Source organism: Nicotiana tabacum, chromosome 2 (genome assembly GCF_000715075.1).
Source record: "Nicotiana tabacum cultivar K326 chromosome 2, ASM71507v2, whole genome shotgun sequence".
NCBI lineage: Eukaryota > Viridiplantae > Streptophyta > Magnoliopsida > Solanales > Solanaceae > Nicotiana > Nicotiana tabacum.
The window spans coordinates 101,910,369-101,929,497 of record NC_134081.1 but is presented as its reverse complement, the minus strand read 5'-3'; the positions used below and the strand labels follow the sequence as shown (position 1 = coordinate 101,929,497).

General features: G+C 36.2%; 2 protein-coding genes across 2 annotated transcripts; both read right to left on the bottom strand.

Annotated features, from left to right (window-relative positions):
• Window positions 1-847: 847 nt before the first annotated feature.
• Window positions 848-4,574, bottom strand: LOC142167796 (uncharacterized). Its single transcript, XM_075227728.1, has 8 exons — window positions 4,262-4,574; window positions 3,450-4,141; window positions 3,085-3,282; window positions 2,578-2,753; window positions 2,139-2,334; window positions 1,627-1,715; window positions 1,481-1,520; window positions 848-1,357 (listed from the first exon to the last, which is right to left on the bottom strand). The coding sequence occupies exons 1-8, from the start codon at window positions 4,572-4,574 to the stop codon at window positions 848-850; spliced, it is 2,214 nt and encodes a 737-aa protein (XP_075083829.1).
• A 9,923-nt stretch (window positions 4,575-14,497) lies between these two features.
• On the bottom strand, window positions 14,498-18,765 carry LOC107800968 (prohibitin-1, mitochondrial). The gene is made up of 6 exons (XM_075236943.1): window positions 18,605-18,765; window positions 16,832-17,019; window positions 16,087-16,203; window positions 15,715-15,885; window positions 15,233-15,445; window positions 14,498-15,034 (listed from the first exon to the last, which is right to left on the bottom strand). The coding sequence occupies exons 2-6, from the start codon at window positions 17,006-17,008 to the stop codon at window positions 14,840-14,842; spliced, it is 873 nt and encodes a 290-aa protein (XP_075093044.1). The 5' UTR covers window positions 17,009-17,019; window positions 18,605-18,765; the 3' UTR covers window positions 14,498-14,839.
• Between the last annotated feature and the right edge of the window lie 364 nt (window positions 18,766-19,129).

Genomic DNA, 19,129 nt, shown 5'->3' with positions numbered 1-19,129 from the left:
GTGTTTACTATTTAGCCTTGTTCTTGCTTTATTTTATGGAATTAATGGTTGCAAACATTAGTTCATGCCTATTTGACTTGGTCTCTACTTGAGAAAGAGAGACTTAGTCTAGAAAAACTTGACTAATAAGAAATTGGGTTAATCGAGAGATTGATAAGCCCAATTATAAAGGGTTGAACCTAGAGATAGTAACAACCCGACTTGAACTTTTATCAAAAGTTTTGTTCAATACCCATTTGGACTTGAGAAATCCAAATTGGGCAAAATCACTCTATGACCAAGATATATTGAGTGGGTAATTGAGTTTTGATAGCTATAATACACCCCGACCAATAAAACAAGCTTTAAAGTTTATATCCCATTAGGCAAACACCTAGGTGAAGGTCATAGCCCTAGGCTTTTTATAACATTTGAAAAACAACAAAAATAATTTCCTGGTTTTTATTTCTCAACTTGTAATCGTAGTTCAAATTAGATTTCAAAAACAACCAAATTTTGCGGAAGAGTAAAGTTAGATATTCAAATTCACACGCTGCGATATATACTACAAACTCCCATCTATAGATCCCTATGGAATTCGACCCCGACTCTTGTTGGGTACTATTATTGCATCGACCATTTTCATAACCTCGAATTGAGGTGTGAACTTGGATGAGATCAAAGCCATGCTTCTATACTCAGCTTCAGAAAAACTTCTGGACACTATCTGTTGCTTCTTAGACTTCCAAGATATCAAAGATTCTCCAAATTTGATTGCATAACTTGTGACTAATCTGTGTGTATTTGGGCATGCAGCCTAGTCTGAATCACTCCACAAACTCAACTCAGTTGCAGCCCCAGCTTTCAGCTACACACCTTGACCTGGAGCATTCTTTAGGTATCTCACCACTCGAAGTGCAGCTTCCCAGTGTGACCTCTTAGGATGTTGCATGAATTGACTCAAGCTTCGGATTGCATAACTAATATCTGGCCTTATAATTGTAACATACATAAGCTTGCCAATCAACTTCTGGTACGAAGTAGGATGCTGCAATGCTACATCTCCCATAATGCAAGTAGCCTTGTCATACTCCACTGTGGTCAACCTTAGATTGATTTCCATAGGAGTGATTACAGGTTTGGCTCCACTGAGGCCCATATCGAAGATTAGCTCAAGTACATATTTCCTTTGATTTAATATAACACCAGCTTTTGACCTAAGAACCTCAATTCCCAAGAAGTATCTGAGTTCCCCTAAATCTTTCAGCTTGAATTTTTGATGGAGCACGTGCTTGGCTTCAATGATTAAATTGGCATTACTTCCTATAATGAGCAGATTGTCTACATAGACCAAGACAACCACTATTCCACCCTTCTTCTTCAGGTGAACAAAGAATAGTCATGACTACTCTGAGTAAATCCTACTTCAAGCAATGCCTCTGTCAACTTGATGTTCCATTGCCTAGAGGCTTGCTTAAGCCCATATAGGGATTTAAGTAACCTGCAAACCTTCTGCTCCCCTATCTTCTAAAACCTTCAGGCTGTTCCATGTACACTTTCTTACAAAGATCACCTTGTAAGAAAGCATTGTATACATTCATTTGGTATAAATACCAACCTTTGGATACTGCTAGTGCTATCACATACCTTACTGTGACCATCTTGACCACATGAGATAAAGTGCCATGATAATCAAGACCCTCTTGCTGACTGTACCCCTTGGCAACCAACCTAGCCTTGAATCTTTAAACTTATCCATTAGCATGATACTTGATCTTATATACCCACTTTGAGCCCACAGTGTTCTTTCCTGCAGGTAGATCAACAACTTCCTAAGTGTGATTGTCCTCTAAAGTTTGGATTTCCTGTTGCGTAGCTTGAATCCATCTTGTATCTTTGAATGCTTGCTTGAAAGTCTGTGGTTCCACCAAGATGGAAAATTTGGACAAGTAACTGAAGTAAGTTGGAGTAACATTATTATAGGAGATATAGTTTGCCAAAGGATATTTGCTGGAAGCTCTGATTGGTGCTATGTAATCTTTCATCCAAATAGGCTCTTTGGACTCCCTAGCAGACCTTCTGACATGCGCCGGTGGTGCTGGTGTTTCTGCTACTTGTGAGATAATCTCCTGTGTTATCTCTTCCTATGATGTTATGACCTGTTCATGCTCAGAACCTTTAGTGACTGATTCTTCAGGCTCAAGGTCATCAACTGTATCAGGTGTGTGAGTTGCTGTGTTAGGTGTCTGCACTTCTTGCACTTCCTGATCTTGTGCATTATCAGGCATGTCAGGGAACCAAGATTGATCTGTGTCTAAATTTGCAGCAAAAGGAAACTCTGGATCCTTGAAATCCCTACTCACAAAAGGTTATTTGCTATCCAATTCCAGCAACAAATAGCCCTTCTATCTCTCAAAATAACCCATAAGAACTGCAGGTCTAGCTCTTGCAGCAAACTTATCACCTCTAGGTATAATGGTTGCATAACATAAGCATCATATTACTCTCAAGTGTTTCAGAGATGGAGATTTAGAGTGTAGCATTTTATAGGGACTCTTTCCTTCGATGGCTACAGAGGGTAGTCTATTGATCAAGTACACAGCAGTTGTAACACAGATGCCCCAATACTTAATAGGCATTTTGGACTGAAACTTTAAAGCTCTTGCTACCTCTAGTATATGTCTATGTTTCCTCTGCACAATACCATTCTGTTGTGGAGTGTGTGTGCAACTACTCTGATGTATCACACCTAGATCTTTCAAGAGTGCTTTACACTGGAAATTAAAAAATTATGTTCCATTATCAGATCTTATTATCTTCACCATAGTTCCAAACTATTTATTTATCATCAAGAGAAAGTTCTTAATTGCAACAATGACTTTTGATTTAAGTTGTAGTAGAAGAGTCCATGTATAATGACTGAAAGGGCCCCAAAGTCAAGAAGTAATATTTCTTATCAAAGTTGGCAACCTTATAAGGGCCCCAAAGGTCCATATGAACAAGAGCAAAGGGAGAATCAGTTCTGGAATTGCTAGTAGGAAACACTGGTCTAGTTTGCTTAGCTAGTGGGCAAACAGGACATTTATTCAACACTTAACTTTTTACAGCACTCTCTAAATTTATACTCTTCATAGCAGTTGGTGAGGGATGTCCAAGCCTCATATGCCATAGTCTGCAGTCTTCTCCATTCACTACAGCAACCAGCCTTTGTGTCTTGATCTTGTTTTTGTTAATTGCTTCTCTCAAAATGTACAACCCAGCATTCTTCTTACCAATCCCCTTTACCCTGCCACTGTAAAGGTCCTGAAATTAAAAAAAAAAAAGTCAAAGAAGAAATTGACTGAGCATGTGAGTTCCCTGGTTAACTTGGACACTGAAAATAAATTGAATTTGAAGTCAGGTATGAACAACACAATACTAATGGACTCAGTTCCAAATAGGCAGGATTTACCAACACATGAGACTGTAACCTTATCTCCTGTAGGCTGATGTACATTATCCTTAGAAACCTTCCTAGTATGAGCTCTATCTTTCAATAAGTTTTCAGTTGCTGCTATGTGATGTGTAACACCTGAATCGACAATCCATTCTTTTGCAAAACTACTAGTCATTAAGCAAGCAGCAATACCTGCCATATTAGCTTGGGCATCAATGTTATCTTTGCTCAATAGTCCTATGATCTGTTTGTATTGCTCCCCAGTAAAGTATGGTCCTTTTTCAGCCAGAGTAGTCTGTAAATCAGCAGTTGGTGAAGGACTTTGGGACTGAACGTCAGCACTTCTAGCATTTCCGCAGACATTATTCACAGCATTAATAGATTGTTGATTTCTAAATTGTCCTCCAAAATTGCCATTACCTCTACGAAGCTGTCCACCAGTGTTGCTATTGTTAAACTTCTTTTTCCCTTTAAACTCTTCAGGATATCCTATGATTCTATAGCATTTTTCCTTTGTGTGACCTCTAAGTCCACAACGTTCACATTGCATAAAAGGTTTCTTTCCCTTGTAACCTTGACCCCTGCCAACTTTCATGGCCATTGGATCACCTTTTTCACTCAAAGAGCTCAAGCTAGAAGAGGAATACTCAGACTCATCTTCAATTACCATAGCATATGCCTGATTAAGAGATGGCTCATTGAATTTTAGCAAAATTTGTCCCCTAGCTTGATCATAAGAGTCATTTAGGTAACTTAAAAATTGTAGTAACCTTTATTGTCGTAGGTGTTCAGCATACTCTCTCGAATTAGAAGCAAGCACCATGGCACCATACTCATTGCACAAACCTTTCAACTTAGTGAAGTAAGTAGAGATAGAATTTGTACCTTGAGATAAAGTAGCAATATCTATGTGAATTTGAAATATCCTCATGCGATTGACCTTATCAAATCGTTCTCTTAGATCTTCCCAGACCAAATGAGCATTTGTAGCATATGCAATTCCACTAAGGAGTTCTTTTGACATTGTGTTCATGAGCCACGAGAGAATAATTGCATTACACGTTTCCCATTGTTCATGCAATTCTGTCTCACATGACTCTTTTTTGCAAGTGCCAGTCATAAACCCTAGCTTTCTCTTCCCCAATAATGCGATCTTCATCGTCCTGCTCTAAAAGCCATAGTTCTCAGATCCTGTTAGCTTCACAGGGATTAGAACAACGCCAGGAGTGTCCAATAGACCAAGGTATAGTGGATGTGTATAGGAAATTATTGTTTCTACCATTGAAGAATTCAATTTCGAAAAATCACTCAGTAAATGAAGGATCAATAAACTCGAGGATGTTGTAAATCACACTAATGAATTTGAGCGGATTATCAGTAGCTACCGCTCTGATACTATGCCAAAAGCAGTGCTAATCTGCACTTGAAGCCTCAAGCTTGACAAGTCTTTTAATGGAGGAAGCTTCTAGAGAGGAGAAGAAGAGAGCATTTTCAGACAAAATGAAAGCATCTGATTCATTAGGGACTATGCAGGTGGTTATATACAGAACTGCACTAACCGACTCACTAATTAACTTAACCAATGGGACGTTGCCACATCACCCTGACTAACTACTGCTAACCAACTATTAACTAACAGACTAACATCACATATACAAACTAACAAACTAACAATACAAGTCATAATATTATTTTACAAAACTTAAAATCTCAATATCTGAAGTCACTCCTGTTTACCTGCAAATAGGTAAAATTGATTTGCAACGTGGTTTATAGACACGTGAATTAAATTGATCTAATTAGTAAAATAACACAGTACAAAGAAAATAAAATAAAGATAATTTAAAAAGAACAAACTTGGATTTAAGGTTGATCCTACCGGAACTAAGAACAGTTAGAAAACCTTAATAGCAATTGTATAAAGTTTTGTAAGAATGAGGGAAGTATATTAGCTTTTGCAATACAAGTAATTCGTGTCCCTTCAATAAGCACAGACAAGATCTTCAAATCTTGCTCTCTTAAAGGTAATAATTAAAAATTCCTTTTTGATGGCTGCATAACGTTTGAGAATAAATGCCACGATTTTTTGTAATGGTTGCTTCTTTAATGATACCTTCTCCAATTGGTACCTTGCTTTAAAATTCTCTTTCCCGACTTTGATGCCTTCGGAGCTTACGCAATACCGATTACATGCTTGTATCCGACATTAACTATTTGTTGACTAGTCTCCGATCTGTCTTCATTGTCACGTGTCTTACTCCAGAAACATACACCTATAATCTATTAAATTTACCCAATACAACTCCATAATTTAGATGCTTTGGTTCACTTCTGAGAAGTTTTTACCGTTTGACAAGGTTCGCCAATTCACTCACCCCCTTTCCTAAGTACAAAATGTATATTAATTAAATATCTCGTAAAGCTTACATGCCATTGTGTTGTAGTTCCACGTGACATTATTATATTATTTATTACACTCTAGAAGTTACTCTATTTTTTTAATATATTATAAGACAATAATCTGTAGGCGTATATTACTTATAATTTTGGTTAAATTTGTGGGGTATTATATTGTATGTTGAGATTCATAGTACCACAATATCTGTTTTATGTCGTGTCATGACTCACAGATTTAGTTAAAAGACAAGTTTTTCTATATAATGAATTTTGTCCTGCTCTTGTGATGTGCTAGAAAACAGCGAGTCAATTATTTATTCCCACAAGAAACTATTATTAGTATAATCCTAACAAGTTACCAATACGTCATTGAATATCTAAAAACATGAACAAAAGAATATTTACTCAGTAGAATATCTTACTCATTGTTGATGTCTTGTCCTCTCTTTAACAAATTGTTATTTTAATGAGGATAATAATAAGGAAGGCAACTTTTGATTTTTGACTACGTAAAGAGTACTGAATAAGCAGTCCCACTATATATGTGTTGTTTCTAAAATACAAAAATGAAACACATGCCTAGTTCTTATTGTCTATTTACTTTTCTAGGAATATTAATTAATAGAATAAAAATATCTAGAGTGCTTAGTCAAATTAAACTTACCATGGAGTATTCTCCAGGCATTGCTCTTGCAGCTGTAATCCCTGTAATTGTTTATTAGAAGTCCAACTCATGAAACCAAAGGAAAAATGAAGCCCATTTCAGATATTGTGTTTTTCAAATGGTTAATAAGAAGGTTTCCGTTAAAAAATTATTAAAGAACTTTTAATATGAGAGAGTGCCTTTTTTTTTTTTACCTTCAACTAAAAATAACTTATCTCCTTTTCTATCCGGGCAATTCAGAGGCGGATGTAGCCTAGAGTCTATGAGTTCATTTGAACTCATAATTTTTAATTGGAGTATATATATATATATATATATATATATATATATATATATATATATATATATATATATAACTGATGTTAGGCTAAAAATCCATGTTTTTGCATGTAATTTACCTTGCATTATACCTCAATCTTGTTAACTTTGGTGTAAATATTTATGACTCGAGCTTAATAATGGTGTTTTTATGTGTAGAAGTCAATTTGAAGTAATTTGGCAAGCTTGCATGCAAAGTGAAGTAAAAACAGAAGAATGTGGAGGGAGTATGAGTTTGGTGCCCAGGTTGGTGCCAGGCACCAACCAAAACGCCAAAGGCAGAATAGTAAAAAATTTTGGTGTCCTAGTTGGCGCCAAGCGAGACGGCTAAGGGCAGATTTCGTCGTAATTCGGCTAGGACTTGGTAGTTTCGACCCTACACTCCCCCCCTCCCCCCAATATGTATAAAAGGGGTTCTCAACCTATTTCTTAAGGTGGAGACATTATTGGAGAGGCAAAAGGCTACAAGAACACTTGGAAGCAACGAATCACAAGAGTTTTCTCTTCCGTTCTTCATTAATCTGTATTTTAATGCTCTCAATTATTATCATGATTGTTAGTATGGTTATGAGTAGCTAAACTTTCTCATCTAGAGTTTGATGGAACCTTTTGGAGGATGAATTATCGTTACGTTTTAATATAATTCTCCTTTGAATATCTCTACTTGTTCAACTACGTATTTATTGTTGTTGTTTGAATGGCCATCAATTGACTGTTCTTATTTAGTGTGTATTGCTTGAGAGAGGGTACATATTTAGGTAGTTGTTGAACAATATCACTTCTAACGTATGTGAGAGATCAATACGGAGGGTTTAAAGGGGGGATTAGAGATAATGAAACCTTGGTGCGATCGTAGTGAGCGGTAAATTAGTGACAGCTAGTGTAGTTCGAGAGAATATGTCTAGTAAATTATAGTAGTTGCTCGAGGGAGAACTACGATGCCCAAAGTACTCACGATCGGTAGAGAAAACTTAGGCAAAATTATGGAAGACATAGCGGGAAGGATTCCGACTATTAGAGAAATCATAACTCTAGACCTCCTTAATATTATCTCCAATCCTTAGTATCTTTAGTTGTTAATTTACTATTTTAATTTGTTAATTAATTAGTTAGAAAACAGAATCTTATTACTTAGGAATTGTTCGAGCTTGTCTTCTTATTGATAGTAAACAGTTGAGCTAAACCTTAGTTCTCTATGGGATTCGACTCCGGACTCTTAGACCAGATATTATATTTACAGCGACCGCTTATCCTTTTTTTTAGTTTTACTTGTTGATTTGAGAAACATGGCATCTTGGAATTATGGGAGTTTTGATGTTGGCAATTCTACTTTTGATCTTCCTTATGCATATTGTGGAGGAAACCACTCGTGCCAAAATTATCAATATATTCCCGAGAGCAAGTTATGTGCACCAAATCAATCTAATGTGTGGAATGTGTGTGATATGTGTGGTGGTCAAGATGATCACTTTTATGGTTGTGCTTATATTTTTTATCCTCACCCCTACCCCTTATTATGATGGTTCTACTTTTACTTGTGAAGTTACTAGGAACAAAGAACCTGGAGATGCTGACCTAAAGGAGATTAAAGATATGTTAATGTGCCTTGTGGAACAAAATAATAAGACACAATTACATATAGTAATGCAAGATACAACTATTCACAACTTGAAGGCTCAAGTGAGTCAAGTGGTGGAAGCTTTGAATGTTCGACAAGTCAATCTGGTAGATAGTAGCCAAAAACAATATGAGTTAGAGTCAGAAGTTGACACTCTGATGGAGGAGGTCAGAGTAGAATACCAACAACCTAGCCAACTAGGATTTGAGGATGCCGATGTTGAAGGCGTGATACTAGAGTCAACCGAGGACATTGAGGATAAATATTCAGTTGACTCCAGTGTCATTGGTACAGAGGATGATGAACATATCGAAGTTCAGGTATTTGAGCGTGTTGGACCTCATTCCAAACACTTCTCTATATTGTGTTCGGATGGTGAAATGAGAATGGATCCTTACGAGCGTAGAAAGGAGACAAGGGAAGAGGTAGACCAGCCATATATTTTAAAACTTTTGAGGTCGTCTAGGCAAGGTGATACTCCTCAGCTTAAAGCCAAAAAGTACATAAGGAATTATTTAACTTTTGGCTTTCAAGGCTTTACACCACCCCAAGAGCATGATCATAGAGCGGAATCAAAACTTGAGGTCCAATTCATAAGTTCGAAGTGGAGGCAGAAAGTGATTCATGTCGTGTCGCGACGTTAAATTAGACGCTTGTTGTGAGGCAACCCAACTTTACTGATTTTTATTATTTATTTTATTTTTTTACTTTTTTAATTGTGTTATTTTTGTAGTGTAGTTTTTTATTTTTATTTTGTAGGAGCATGGAAAGCAAAGCCATTGGAAGGAAGCAAAAGCAAACCAGATGGTTGGAACTAAGTACGAGGTACCCGCACGAGGGATCAGGCCAGGGAGAAGTCTGAGAACCCCATGAGCTGCTGATGCTTCGGCCTTTGGCCTACCAGGCCAGGGAGAAGTCTGAGTACCCCATGAGCTGCTGATGCTTCGGCCTCTGGCCTACCAGGGAGTTTCTTTCACCCTCTTGTTATTTATGATGTGCATTGGGGACAATGCACAATTTTAAGTGTGGGATGAGGAGATTGTTTGAGTAATTTTCTATGTTATTTTAGTTGTGTTAGTTTAACAAAAAAAAGAAACTTTTCCTGATGATGGATCTCTTGGACAACTTTCTTGAGGGATTAAGGTTCAATAAAAAATCTAAAAATATTTTTTATTTAGTCGTAGGTAGATAATAATCCCCATTGATTTTTCTTTTGGCATCAGTTCTTTTCCAAGGGATGTAACTTGAAGCGGGTAATTTTATTTTTAGAAAATTGAGGGAAGAAAACTTGAGTGCTCTCATGTGCCTTTTGAACTGTTTGATACTAATATAGTTAGGCCTTAGCATGTAAATTACCTTCCTAACATGTTTTGATAAAAATTGATACCGTGAAAGATTGAATAGCCTGTCTGTGGCACTTTCTCTCGGTTACTTGACTCATTGTTCATGTAGTGCTTTATTGCTTAATACTTCTTGACTTTGTGATAACTTGCCTAAACTTGAGAGTTGGAATGGAACCGTACCGATTGGGGTCATGTGCATTGTGTGATGTGAGATGGTGATTACATTCTGTGCTATCATGTGTTTGTCTAGAACTTGCCATGTGTGTTAGTCGAAGCGAAAAGAGTAAGTTTTGTGAGTCTAGGGGATGATGTATGCGTTTCTTTGATTGTCCATTGAGCTATTATGCCACCATAAATAAAATTATCCTTAGATAGCCCATTTGAGCCTATAAGCTTTTTCTTTGGCACCCACATTACAAGCCGATTCCCATTTTGTTCTTAATTAAATCTTTTCGAACCTTTACCTTCGAAAGCACTTAAGTCGCTAGAAGAGTTAGGTGATAGTTGGGGTAGCTTTTGAGTGGAATCATAGAAAAGCCAAAAAGGTGCATGTATGTTTTGGAAGATCATTAGCCGGGCAACCTAAATTTATGGAGAGTGTTGAAGGAAAAAAAAGATAAAGAAAAAAAGCAAAGAAAATACAAAAAGGAGAAAAATAAGTATATAGAAAATACACCTCCGGTTCATCGTGATCCGGGCTAATGAGTGTATAGATGTGCTTAAAGAAGAAGGGCCAAGTTGTACATGGTTTAGTGGCATTGCTGGAATTGGCATAAAGAGTGTGTATTTGAAAGTTAAGTGTAGTATATAAAAGTACTTAGGAGGGTTAGTCACTATACACAAACTACAACCTACATGTCCCTTATCTTACATTACAACCCGTAAAGACCTAATTGATCTTAGATTTTGCGAGCTTAGATTAGTGGAGATATACACTATGGGAAAGCCTATGGTACAATCACAGAATGCACATGAAACTCATTATGAGAGTGAGTGGTTCTTTGTTCATATATGTGATGTCCTTAAATTATATTCGAATGCATATTTGAATGTGTGGAAGAAATACCCTCTTTGGTGAGGCACATGATTCCATGACAGGTAGGTGACGTTATTAAACACCTCTTGTTGGGTGAGTGCACGAGTTGAGAGTGCTTATTGGCGACGAGTCGGTCTTTGAGGTTGGGTGGTTATGGGCAGGTTGTTTGAGTGTTTTTAATTGGTCACTAATATTCCGAAATGTGAAAGTTGGGAAATGTATGAATGCGTATGCAAGGGCTCAACTGTTGGTATCAACCATGGTCATTGGTGTAGTGTGTTGAATTGCCAAATATTCCTCCATTGTATGATGTCTTGCGTGCATTGTTTGGTTAGCAAGGTGTTAGGTTGCTCGAGGACGAGCAAGATCTTAAGTGTGTGGTGGTGATATTAGGCTAAAAAATCATATTCTCGCATGTAATTTTCCTTGCATTATACCTCAATCTTGTTAACTTTAGTATAAATATTTGTGACTTGAGCTTAATAATTGTGTTTTTATGTGTAAAAGTCAATTTGAAGTGATTTGGCAAGCTTGCATGCAAAGACAAGTAAAAACAGAAGAATGTGGAGGGAGTATGAGTTTGGTGCCCAGGTTGCCACGCACCAACCAAATGCCAAAGGCAGAATAGTGGAAAATTTTGGTGTCTTGGTTGGCGCCAGGCGCCAAGCGAGACGACTAAGGGCGTATTTCGTCCTAATTCGGCTAGAACTTGGTAGTTTCGACCCTACACGCCCCCAACATGTATAAAAGGGGTTCTAAACTTATTTCTTAATGAGCATTATTGGAGAGGCAAAAGGCTACGGGAACACTTGGAAGCAATGAATCATAAGAGTTTTCTCTTCCGTTCTTCCTTAATCTATATTTTAATGCTCTCAATTATTATCATGATTGTTAGTATGGTTATGAGTAGCTAAACTTTCTCATCTAGGGTTTGATGGAACCTTTTGGAGGATAAATTCTTGTTACGTTTTATTATAATTCTCCTTTGAATATCTTTACTTGTTCAACTACGTGTTTATTGTTGTTGATTGAATGGCCATCAATTGACTGTGCCTATTTAGTGTGTATTGCTTGAGAGAGGGTACATATTTAGGTAGTTGTTGAACAACATCACTCCTAACATATGTAAGAGATCAATACGGATGGTTTAAAAGTGGGATTAGAGATAACGAAATATTGGTGTGATCGTAGTGAGCGGTGAATTAGTGACAGCTAGCATAGTTCGAGAGAATATGTCTAGTAAATTGTGGTAGTTGCTCGAGAGAGAACTACGACACCCAAAGTACTCACGATCGGTAGAAAAAACTTAGGCGAAATTATAGAAGACATAGCGGGAAGAATTCCGACTATTGGAAAATCATAACTCTAGGCCTCCTTAATATTATCTCCAATCCTTAGTATCTTTAGTTGTTAATTTACTATTTTAATTTGTTAATTAATTAGTTAGAAAACAGAATCTTATTACTTAGGAATTGTTCGAGCTTGTCTTCTTAGTGATAGTAAACAATTGTAGCTAAACCTTAGTTCTCTGTGGGATTCGACTCCGGACTCTTAGACCGGATATTATATTTGCAGCGACCGCTTATCCTTTTTAGGACTAGAGTTGGGCGTGATCAGTAACACCTATTAAAATTTTAACAAATGTTAAGTTTGGACCTATAGTTTTATCAGTATAATGAGTTTAGTGCAAGTTTATATTCATAAATTTAAATCCTAAATATATCTAGGTTGATATTCATATAATTCGAGAGTTAAACAAGTATAACTTGAGTCAAACAAGTATAAATCACGTCTATAGACATTTAAGAATTCACTTTTTCGACTTAAATTTTATAACATTTAAATTCTGAATCAATCCTGTAGAAGACCATTTGATTCAAACTCATGCATCGCATGAACACTATTATAAATTCGTGACACTGCAATTTTAACTTTTTTTACTACAAACAAGTGGTGTAACAACTTTCATTTATATGAGGAAATGTAATTTTCTTCTTCTTTTTTCCTTTTTAAAATGGGGTCGCCATTAAAGGAATATATTAAATGAAAGATGAGTAAAGCCGTCATGTGTTCTAGAGGGAAGGAAATAGGGAGAAGAAGACGTGGCATGTTTTCTATTTCAGATTTGGTACAAGTAAACGTAAACATAAACGGCCGCCGAATTATTATAATTACTACTACTCCACTAGTACTACTAGCTTTGGAAATTTTGGTATTGTCGGCGACCAATTAGACTTACGACATTTTTCGTGGAATCATAAGAAAGAAAAATAGTGTAGCCATGCCATGCACTTTGTTGGTTTGTCGTGTCACTTGTTGCATACATGACGTAGCCATTTCTTCGTTAGGGAGAGAAGTTATATATACCAAAACAGAGACGGAGGCAGAATTTTTATTAACGAAATTTTATAAATAAAAACTTAAATACAAAAAAATATTATGGTGATTCAATATTACTATATATCGTTTAAAAAAATTAATTTTATAAACATAGTAGGAGTGTAATATAAGTGATTCGTAAGAACCCATTTCCCCTATAGCTCCACTCCTGCTGGAAAGAATTTGGATTCATGAATGAATGACATGTCATTCCAATTTTTAGCTACTTCTCTACTTTCAAGCTCTCCGAAAAATATTAAGAAAAGGAAATGGAAACACATAGGAAGGACTAAGGAGATATAACATTATGACCTACGGTAAAATAAAACCAAAAAACACAATATGATCGAGAGTTGAACTAGGGAAATCATACTTTTGGTATCTTTATTTTATAGTGACTGTACACCTTTGTTTTACCTTTTTGAGATATTTATTTTCTTATTATCTAATATATAATTTAAGTTCATGCAAGTTTTGTCCTAACTTTTTTTAATACGCATACTGTGCCTGTTTTATTAGTGTGTTTTAGGGTTCAGAATCTACTTTCATTTATAACAATTAAACCCATCATCGAGTGGTTTCAAAAGCTACTACCTATGATGTGCACACAAATTTAAGTCGCCTCATAATTAGTGTTATATTTTAAACAATGGTTTATGATTGTTCTTTTTTCATTTTTAAGTTCACTTATATGAACAGGAAGAATGATTTATGAATCAAAAGAAAACAAGTTGGAATATCCTCAAAGAAGCTGATATATCATGTGTTTGGCAGATGAACATTTTCACTAAAAACTACAGAGTTAAGAAAATGTCACAGTTAGGTAAAAAGAGTTAGATTCAATATTTATTAGCAGTAATTATGTCGGAAATTTTTAAAGGAAAAAAAGAAAAGAAAGAGGAAACAAAATTAAAGAAGATTTTGATTAAGTGGACCACTCGAATCAATCAGAATTATGAGATGTGATTTGCTTATAGCTAACGAACTAAATAAATACAAGATTCTTCATCGTATCCACACAAATATGCAAATAGCTAAGGTCTAGAAGAGGTCATCATTGTAGTACATGACATTGAATTATGGTTCTGTAATTTTATTACGATTAGACCTTACTACCGCACCAATGAAAAGGTTCATGTATCTCTGTAAGGTTAGGAAGGTAAGAATTGTGCTCAATTTGTTGAGCAATTAAACTACACCATGTGAAAAGGTTGATGTTTTTAAAGTGCTATTGCTTACAACCCCGTCCTCTACCATAGGCCACACCAGAAAAAAATTGACCTTATGGGCATATAGGAAAAAACCTTTATAGTCGAGGATGCATATCCTGTAATACGTTAAGACTGTAATAACCACAACTATTTTGGTTCTTAACAGAGGAGAAACTGTAAGTTGAAAGGATGTGAGGGGGAAAAACGGAAAACACTGATACAATTCTGTTTTTGTTTTGGTGCATAATAAACGTTTTGATAACATCCGAAACAGGACAAGGGCTTTCCTTTGACAACAAGTCCTTAAGACAAAGGACTCCCCATTCAGTCCAAGAAACTGAGAAGTGCGATCAGTCACTATGCAAAAACATGTAGCAGAGTCCCCCACAATTTAACTGGTTTGGGGAATAACGTGAAATGTTGAAACAGGAACTGTTTTATTTGGTAGTATCAAAATTTCACCTTTTTCCAGCGCTATCCAAGTTGAAGTCTTGAAGATTGAGCAACAGATCATCTGAGCTCAAGTACACCTTGTTGGCTGCATGTGACATAGTTTGTGCAATTTCTCTTGCGGCTTCAATTTTCCTAAGCGTGATAAATGCTGGATTGTTGGCAATAGATTGACCGATGAGCTGGGCACTTTTAGCCTCACCCTGTGAAACAGCACAGAGAATTCAATATTTAGTTTCATAATGGTCCAGGTAAACAATCTTCAATTTTCTTCTTCAAGAGCAAAGCAGAACACACGGAAAAAAAAACGTCATCAAGCCAGCAAAGGGAAAATGCCAGTATCATGGAGCAACTAGAGATTAAATTAAACAAGGAAGGTTAAGCGCTGGAAATATTTTTACCTGAGCTCTAATTATAGCACTTCGCTTATCTTGCTCAGCCTTTTCCACAACAAACTTAGCCCTCTCAGCTTCTTGAGCAGCCACCTGTTTTGCTTCAATTGCAGCTGTAAATTCCTTTCCAAAAGTCAGACTAGTAATGGACACATCATCTAGCGCAATGTTGAAGTTAGCTGCTCTCTCTGTCAAAATCTTGCGTATTTCTCTACTAACATTCTGCAAAAAGTACACAAGATTGAGCAAAACAGAAACGATTTCAAATAGTTTCTAGGGAAGCCGAAGAAGAAAATTTACAGTTAGGTGCCAGAGGAAGAAGCGGTATATCTAACAATTGAACATTTCCTCCAAACCATCACTCACACAGTAAAGATGGGACGGATTACCATATCTAGCACAATAACTTTTTTAGATAAGTATCTCTAGCACAATAACTACTTTGACAAAGAGCAACATTAACAATGTAAAGCAAGGCCTCTTGCAAATACCTCTCTCTGGGTGATGAGCTGGCTTGCGTTGTACTGAGCAACCACAGCTTTCAAAGTCTCATGAATAATGGAAGGGAGGACCCTTTCATTATAGTTCTCACCAAGTGTTCGGTAAACAGTGGGTAGTTGGTCCGGAACAGGACGAGTGAGAACTCGAAGACCAATTTTGACCTGTGAAATAAGTTGGAACATTATTTTTCATTTAAACCTGTTATTCTGCCAAAGCCACAAGAAAAAACTGTTCCTAGGATTAAGCAAAATGTTGACTATGACCAACGCTTGCCCTTCACAAGTCAAGACGAAATGTTTGCCTTCTTTTTTCCTTTAATATCTTGTAAAATGGAGCAACACATGTTTCATAGAAGAATTTACCATCTGAAGGTCACGACTTCCTGAAGTGCTCTCCACTAGATGAGGACGTGCACGAACATCATAAATGACCGGCCTTTCAAACCAAGGGATCATGAAATGTGTCCCTTCTGGATAAACCTATTCATCAAACATTTAGTGCACTTATCAATAAAACCTCCGGCACATATAAACAGAGGAAAAACAGGTAAAGGCCATACACTAGGGCATAAGTCTCCCAACAACCACATTGAAGTAACAAGATCCAATAAAATCAAAGAAAAGGGCTCCAAAACACATATAAAGAGCCAGCAAATCCAAAACATATCAATGTGCCAGGACATGACAGAATTTAATAAAATATCAACATCATAAGTATTACTTCTATTTTGTGAAACTTGGCATTACATAGAAACATTTTGCCCTGCAAAAGAACTGTGCACATCTTACCTGCTGAACCTCATGAATTATATCCACCAAACATAATCAACAAGGGAAGTATTAAAGAGTAAAGACCATACTATAAAAAGAAATTAAATATTGCAGAAGGCCGTCGGATCCACAAGGATGTGAATAAAATTTTGGTCTCGACATGCAAAACACACAGAATTTTGAGGGTGACTGATGCTAGTCAAGTCAATACAATTTATCCACTGATGAAGTGTGTCAAAGAGTCAATGCAACAAAGCAGAAGTAGTAGATACCTTCTCTTTAACACCACCAATATTTCCTAGAGAAGTCCACCAAACAAGGCAAGAAAAGTTGTTACCTTATCTTTAACACCAATAATACGGTTGAACACAATTGCGCGGTGTCCACCATCAACATTGTAGAGACTGTTAGCAACTCCATACACACCAAGACCAGCCACTACTCCCAACTTGATCAAAGCGGAAGCTGCACCACCGCCAGGCATCTTAGGAACCTTAACATTGTTGAGATTCATCTTGCTAATACCTGAAAGCAAGGCAACCATAGTCATCATTTCGAATTACCAAGTAAGAAAAGCATGCAAATATGGAAAGGACTGCTCCATGTGCATCCTGAAATGCTTTATAAAGCATGGAATCAAAAACCTCTGACTTAGTCGATAAGCAAAAGAAAGCCCCACAAAGAGACTTGATAGTTTTCAGTTTTTTTAAAAAAAATAATCCTAATACACAATAATATCAGAAAAATTGACATAGAGGATTTTCATGTAGCGAACACCAACTAGTTTTGAATTGAGGTGTTGTAGCAGTAGTACTAGTAGTCGTTGTTGTAAGATCTACACTAGAAAGATAGACAAAAGATATTCTGTTAAACTCAAAAGATTACCAGCAAACCATCTGTATGTTGCTTAACATATCTAGCTTGTTACGATAACAAGGCTAACGCTGTATCATATCCTCAAGTCATTCAAAACCCAGTAACCATTCAACATTTGATTTCTTCTCACTTTCCTTACCGTTTAAACTACCATGGACCTTTTCTCTGTACACTATGATTCTCTACAGATTATGAAAAATCTTAGATGTAAATTCCTATGGCATAAAATGCAGGGAGACAAAAAAATGATACTAGTAAATATATACATTCTTGAGCCGAGGGTCTATCGGAAACAACCCATCTACCCTCCCAGGGTAGGGGGTAAGGCCTCCAACCCTTCTGCGTAGACACTACCCTCTCCAACCCCACTTGTGGGACTTCACTAAGTGTATTGTTGTTGTTGTAGTAAATATGTACATTCAGATGGTTAGAAATTATGCAATTTAAATAATCTTATCTTAAATAAGTAACTGGCAAACTATTTTTGATACGTAATGGAAAAAGTAACTGGCAAAGCATCATGCAGAAGTAAAATAATATTTCCTAAAATCTAACATCAGCAGCAAAGCTAGCAAACACCAATCAGAAAAAAAACGTCTCAGTAAAGAGATCCAAAAATGCTCAGTTACAATAGCTCCTGCATCAAAAATGCAATTAGCAAATAATACAATCAATTTGTCAATCAATCAACTCCACAGTAGTCGGGATCGGCTATATGAATCATCTGTAACCATTTGACTCTATTTGGTCCGAATTTCGTACCAATACTAAATGTTAACTAGCTTGACCTACACAACTAAGAGCTAAGACGGAACAACAAAGACAAACAGTGGAGAAAGAAAATAGAAAATATCTCAGTAAACTATGCAACTTAATTAGGAAATTAGACTGCTAATCAGCTATTTAAGCACACACCTCCTCAAACTACCTTCTGACAAATTACTGAGCTAAAAATACCTAAACCTCAAAAGCTAGCTCACGTGGTGAAGATTACCCTAGATCTATTTACTTAAGACACGGAATCATAATAACATAGCCTTATTCAAGTTAATTGTTAGCTAAATTTGTCCAGTGTAGCACGAAAACAGCAATTTAAAGGCCGATAAAACCTATTAATGAAGCGGTGGAAGGAAAATTCAACTTCAGCCGGGTCAAAAGCAAAACTATACAAAGAAATAAAGAGAGCATATATGAAGTTAAAGAAAATGGAGAACTGAGAGGAATATCTGATTACCTGTTCTAAACGACGGAGATACAATAAACCGTCTAGAAAGTTAGAGGAGATGAGCCTGAAAAAAGGGTACGAAAGCTTGGGGAAGGGGTTTAGTCGCTTTAGGGTTTTTGCTTTTTCGGTTTCTATTTTGTTTTTTTTTTTTTTAAGTCTATTTTTTTCCTAGATATATGTAGGTGTAATTTTAATCGAGTATATTCAATTTTTTCCCGAGTATAGGGGCTTTTGACATTGGACCATTGTCCACTTGTCCTCTTACTTTTAGCATTTACAAAAGCCCAAACACCACTTCCTCAATTAATTTTTGCCTATATTCTTTTTCTTAGCCTATTTTAACTTATTTGTATATGATTTAAATTTCTTTTTTACCTACTAACTTGATACTAAGAAGATCTGTGTTAAAAATTGATTGAGAGTGATATTTATATTTATCATCATAGATTTAAATATTATTCGACAAATTAAAATGAAAAATTAAAAATTTCATTGTTGGGATTTTTAAAAACATAAAAATGGTTTTGTGATTTG

What these genes read in the sequence shown, in the direction of transcription:
- LOC142167796 (XM_075227728.1), bottom strand. Translation starts at nt 4,574, where the DNA reads ATGAAGATCGCATTATTGGGGAAGAGAAAGCTAGGGTTTATGACTGGC. An exon ending in ATCTGTGTTACAACTGCTGT is followed by an intron (nt 2,335 to 2,577) that starts GTACTTGATCAA and finishes TTTTGTGAGTAG; the next exon opens with GGATTTCAAGGATCCAGAGT. An exon ending in GTCAAGATGGTCACAGTAAG is followed by an intron (nt 1,521 to 1,626) that starts GTATGTGATAGC and finishes TACATGGAACAG; the next exon opens with CCTGAAGGTTTTAGAAGATA.
- LOC107800968 (XM_075236943.1), bottom strand. Translation starts at nt 17,008, where the DNA reads ATGAATCTCAACAATGTTAAGGTTCCTAAGATGCCTGGCGGTGGTGCA. An exon ending in TTATTGGTGTTAAAGATAAG is followed by an intron (nt 16,204 to 16,831) that starts GTAACAACTTTT and finishes TTTGATGAATAG; the next exon opens with GTTTATCCAGAAGGGACACA. An exon ending in GAAGTCGTGACCTTCAGATG is followed by an intron (nt 15,886 to 16,086) that starts GTAAATTCTTCT and finishes CTTATTTCACAG; the next exon opens with GTCAAAATTGGTCTTCGAGT.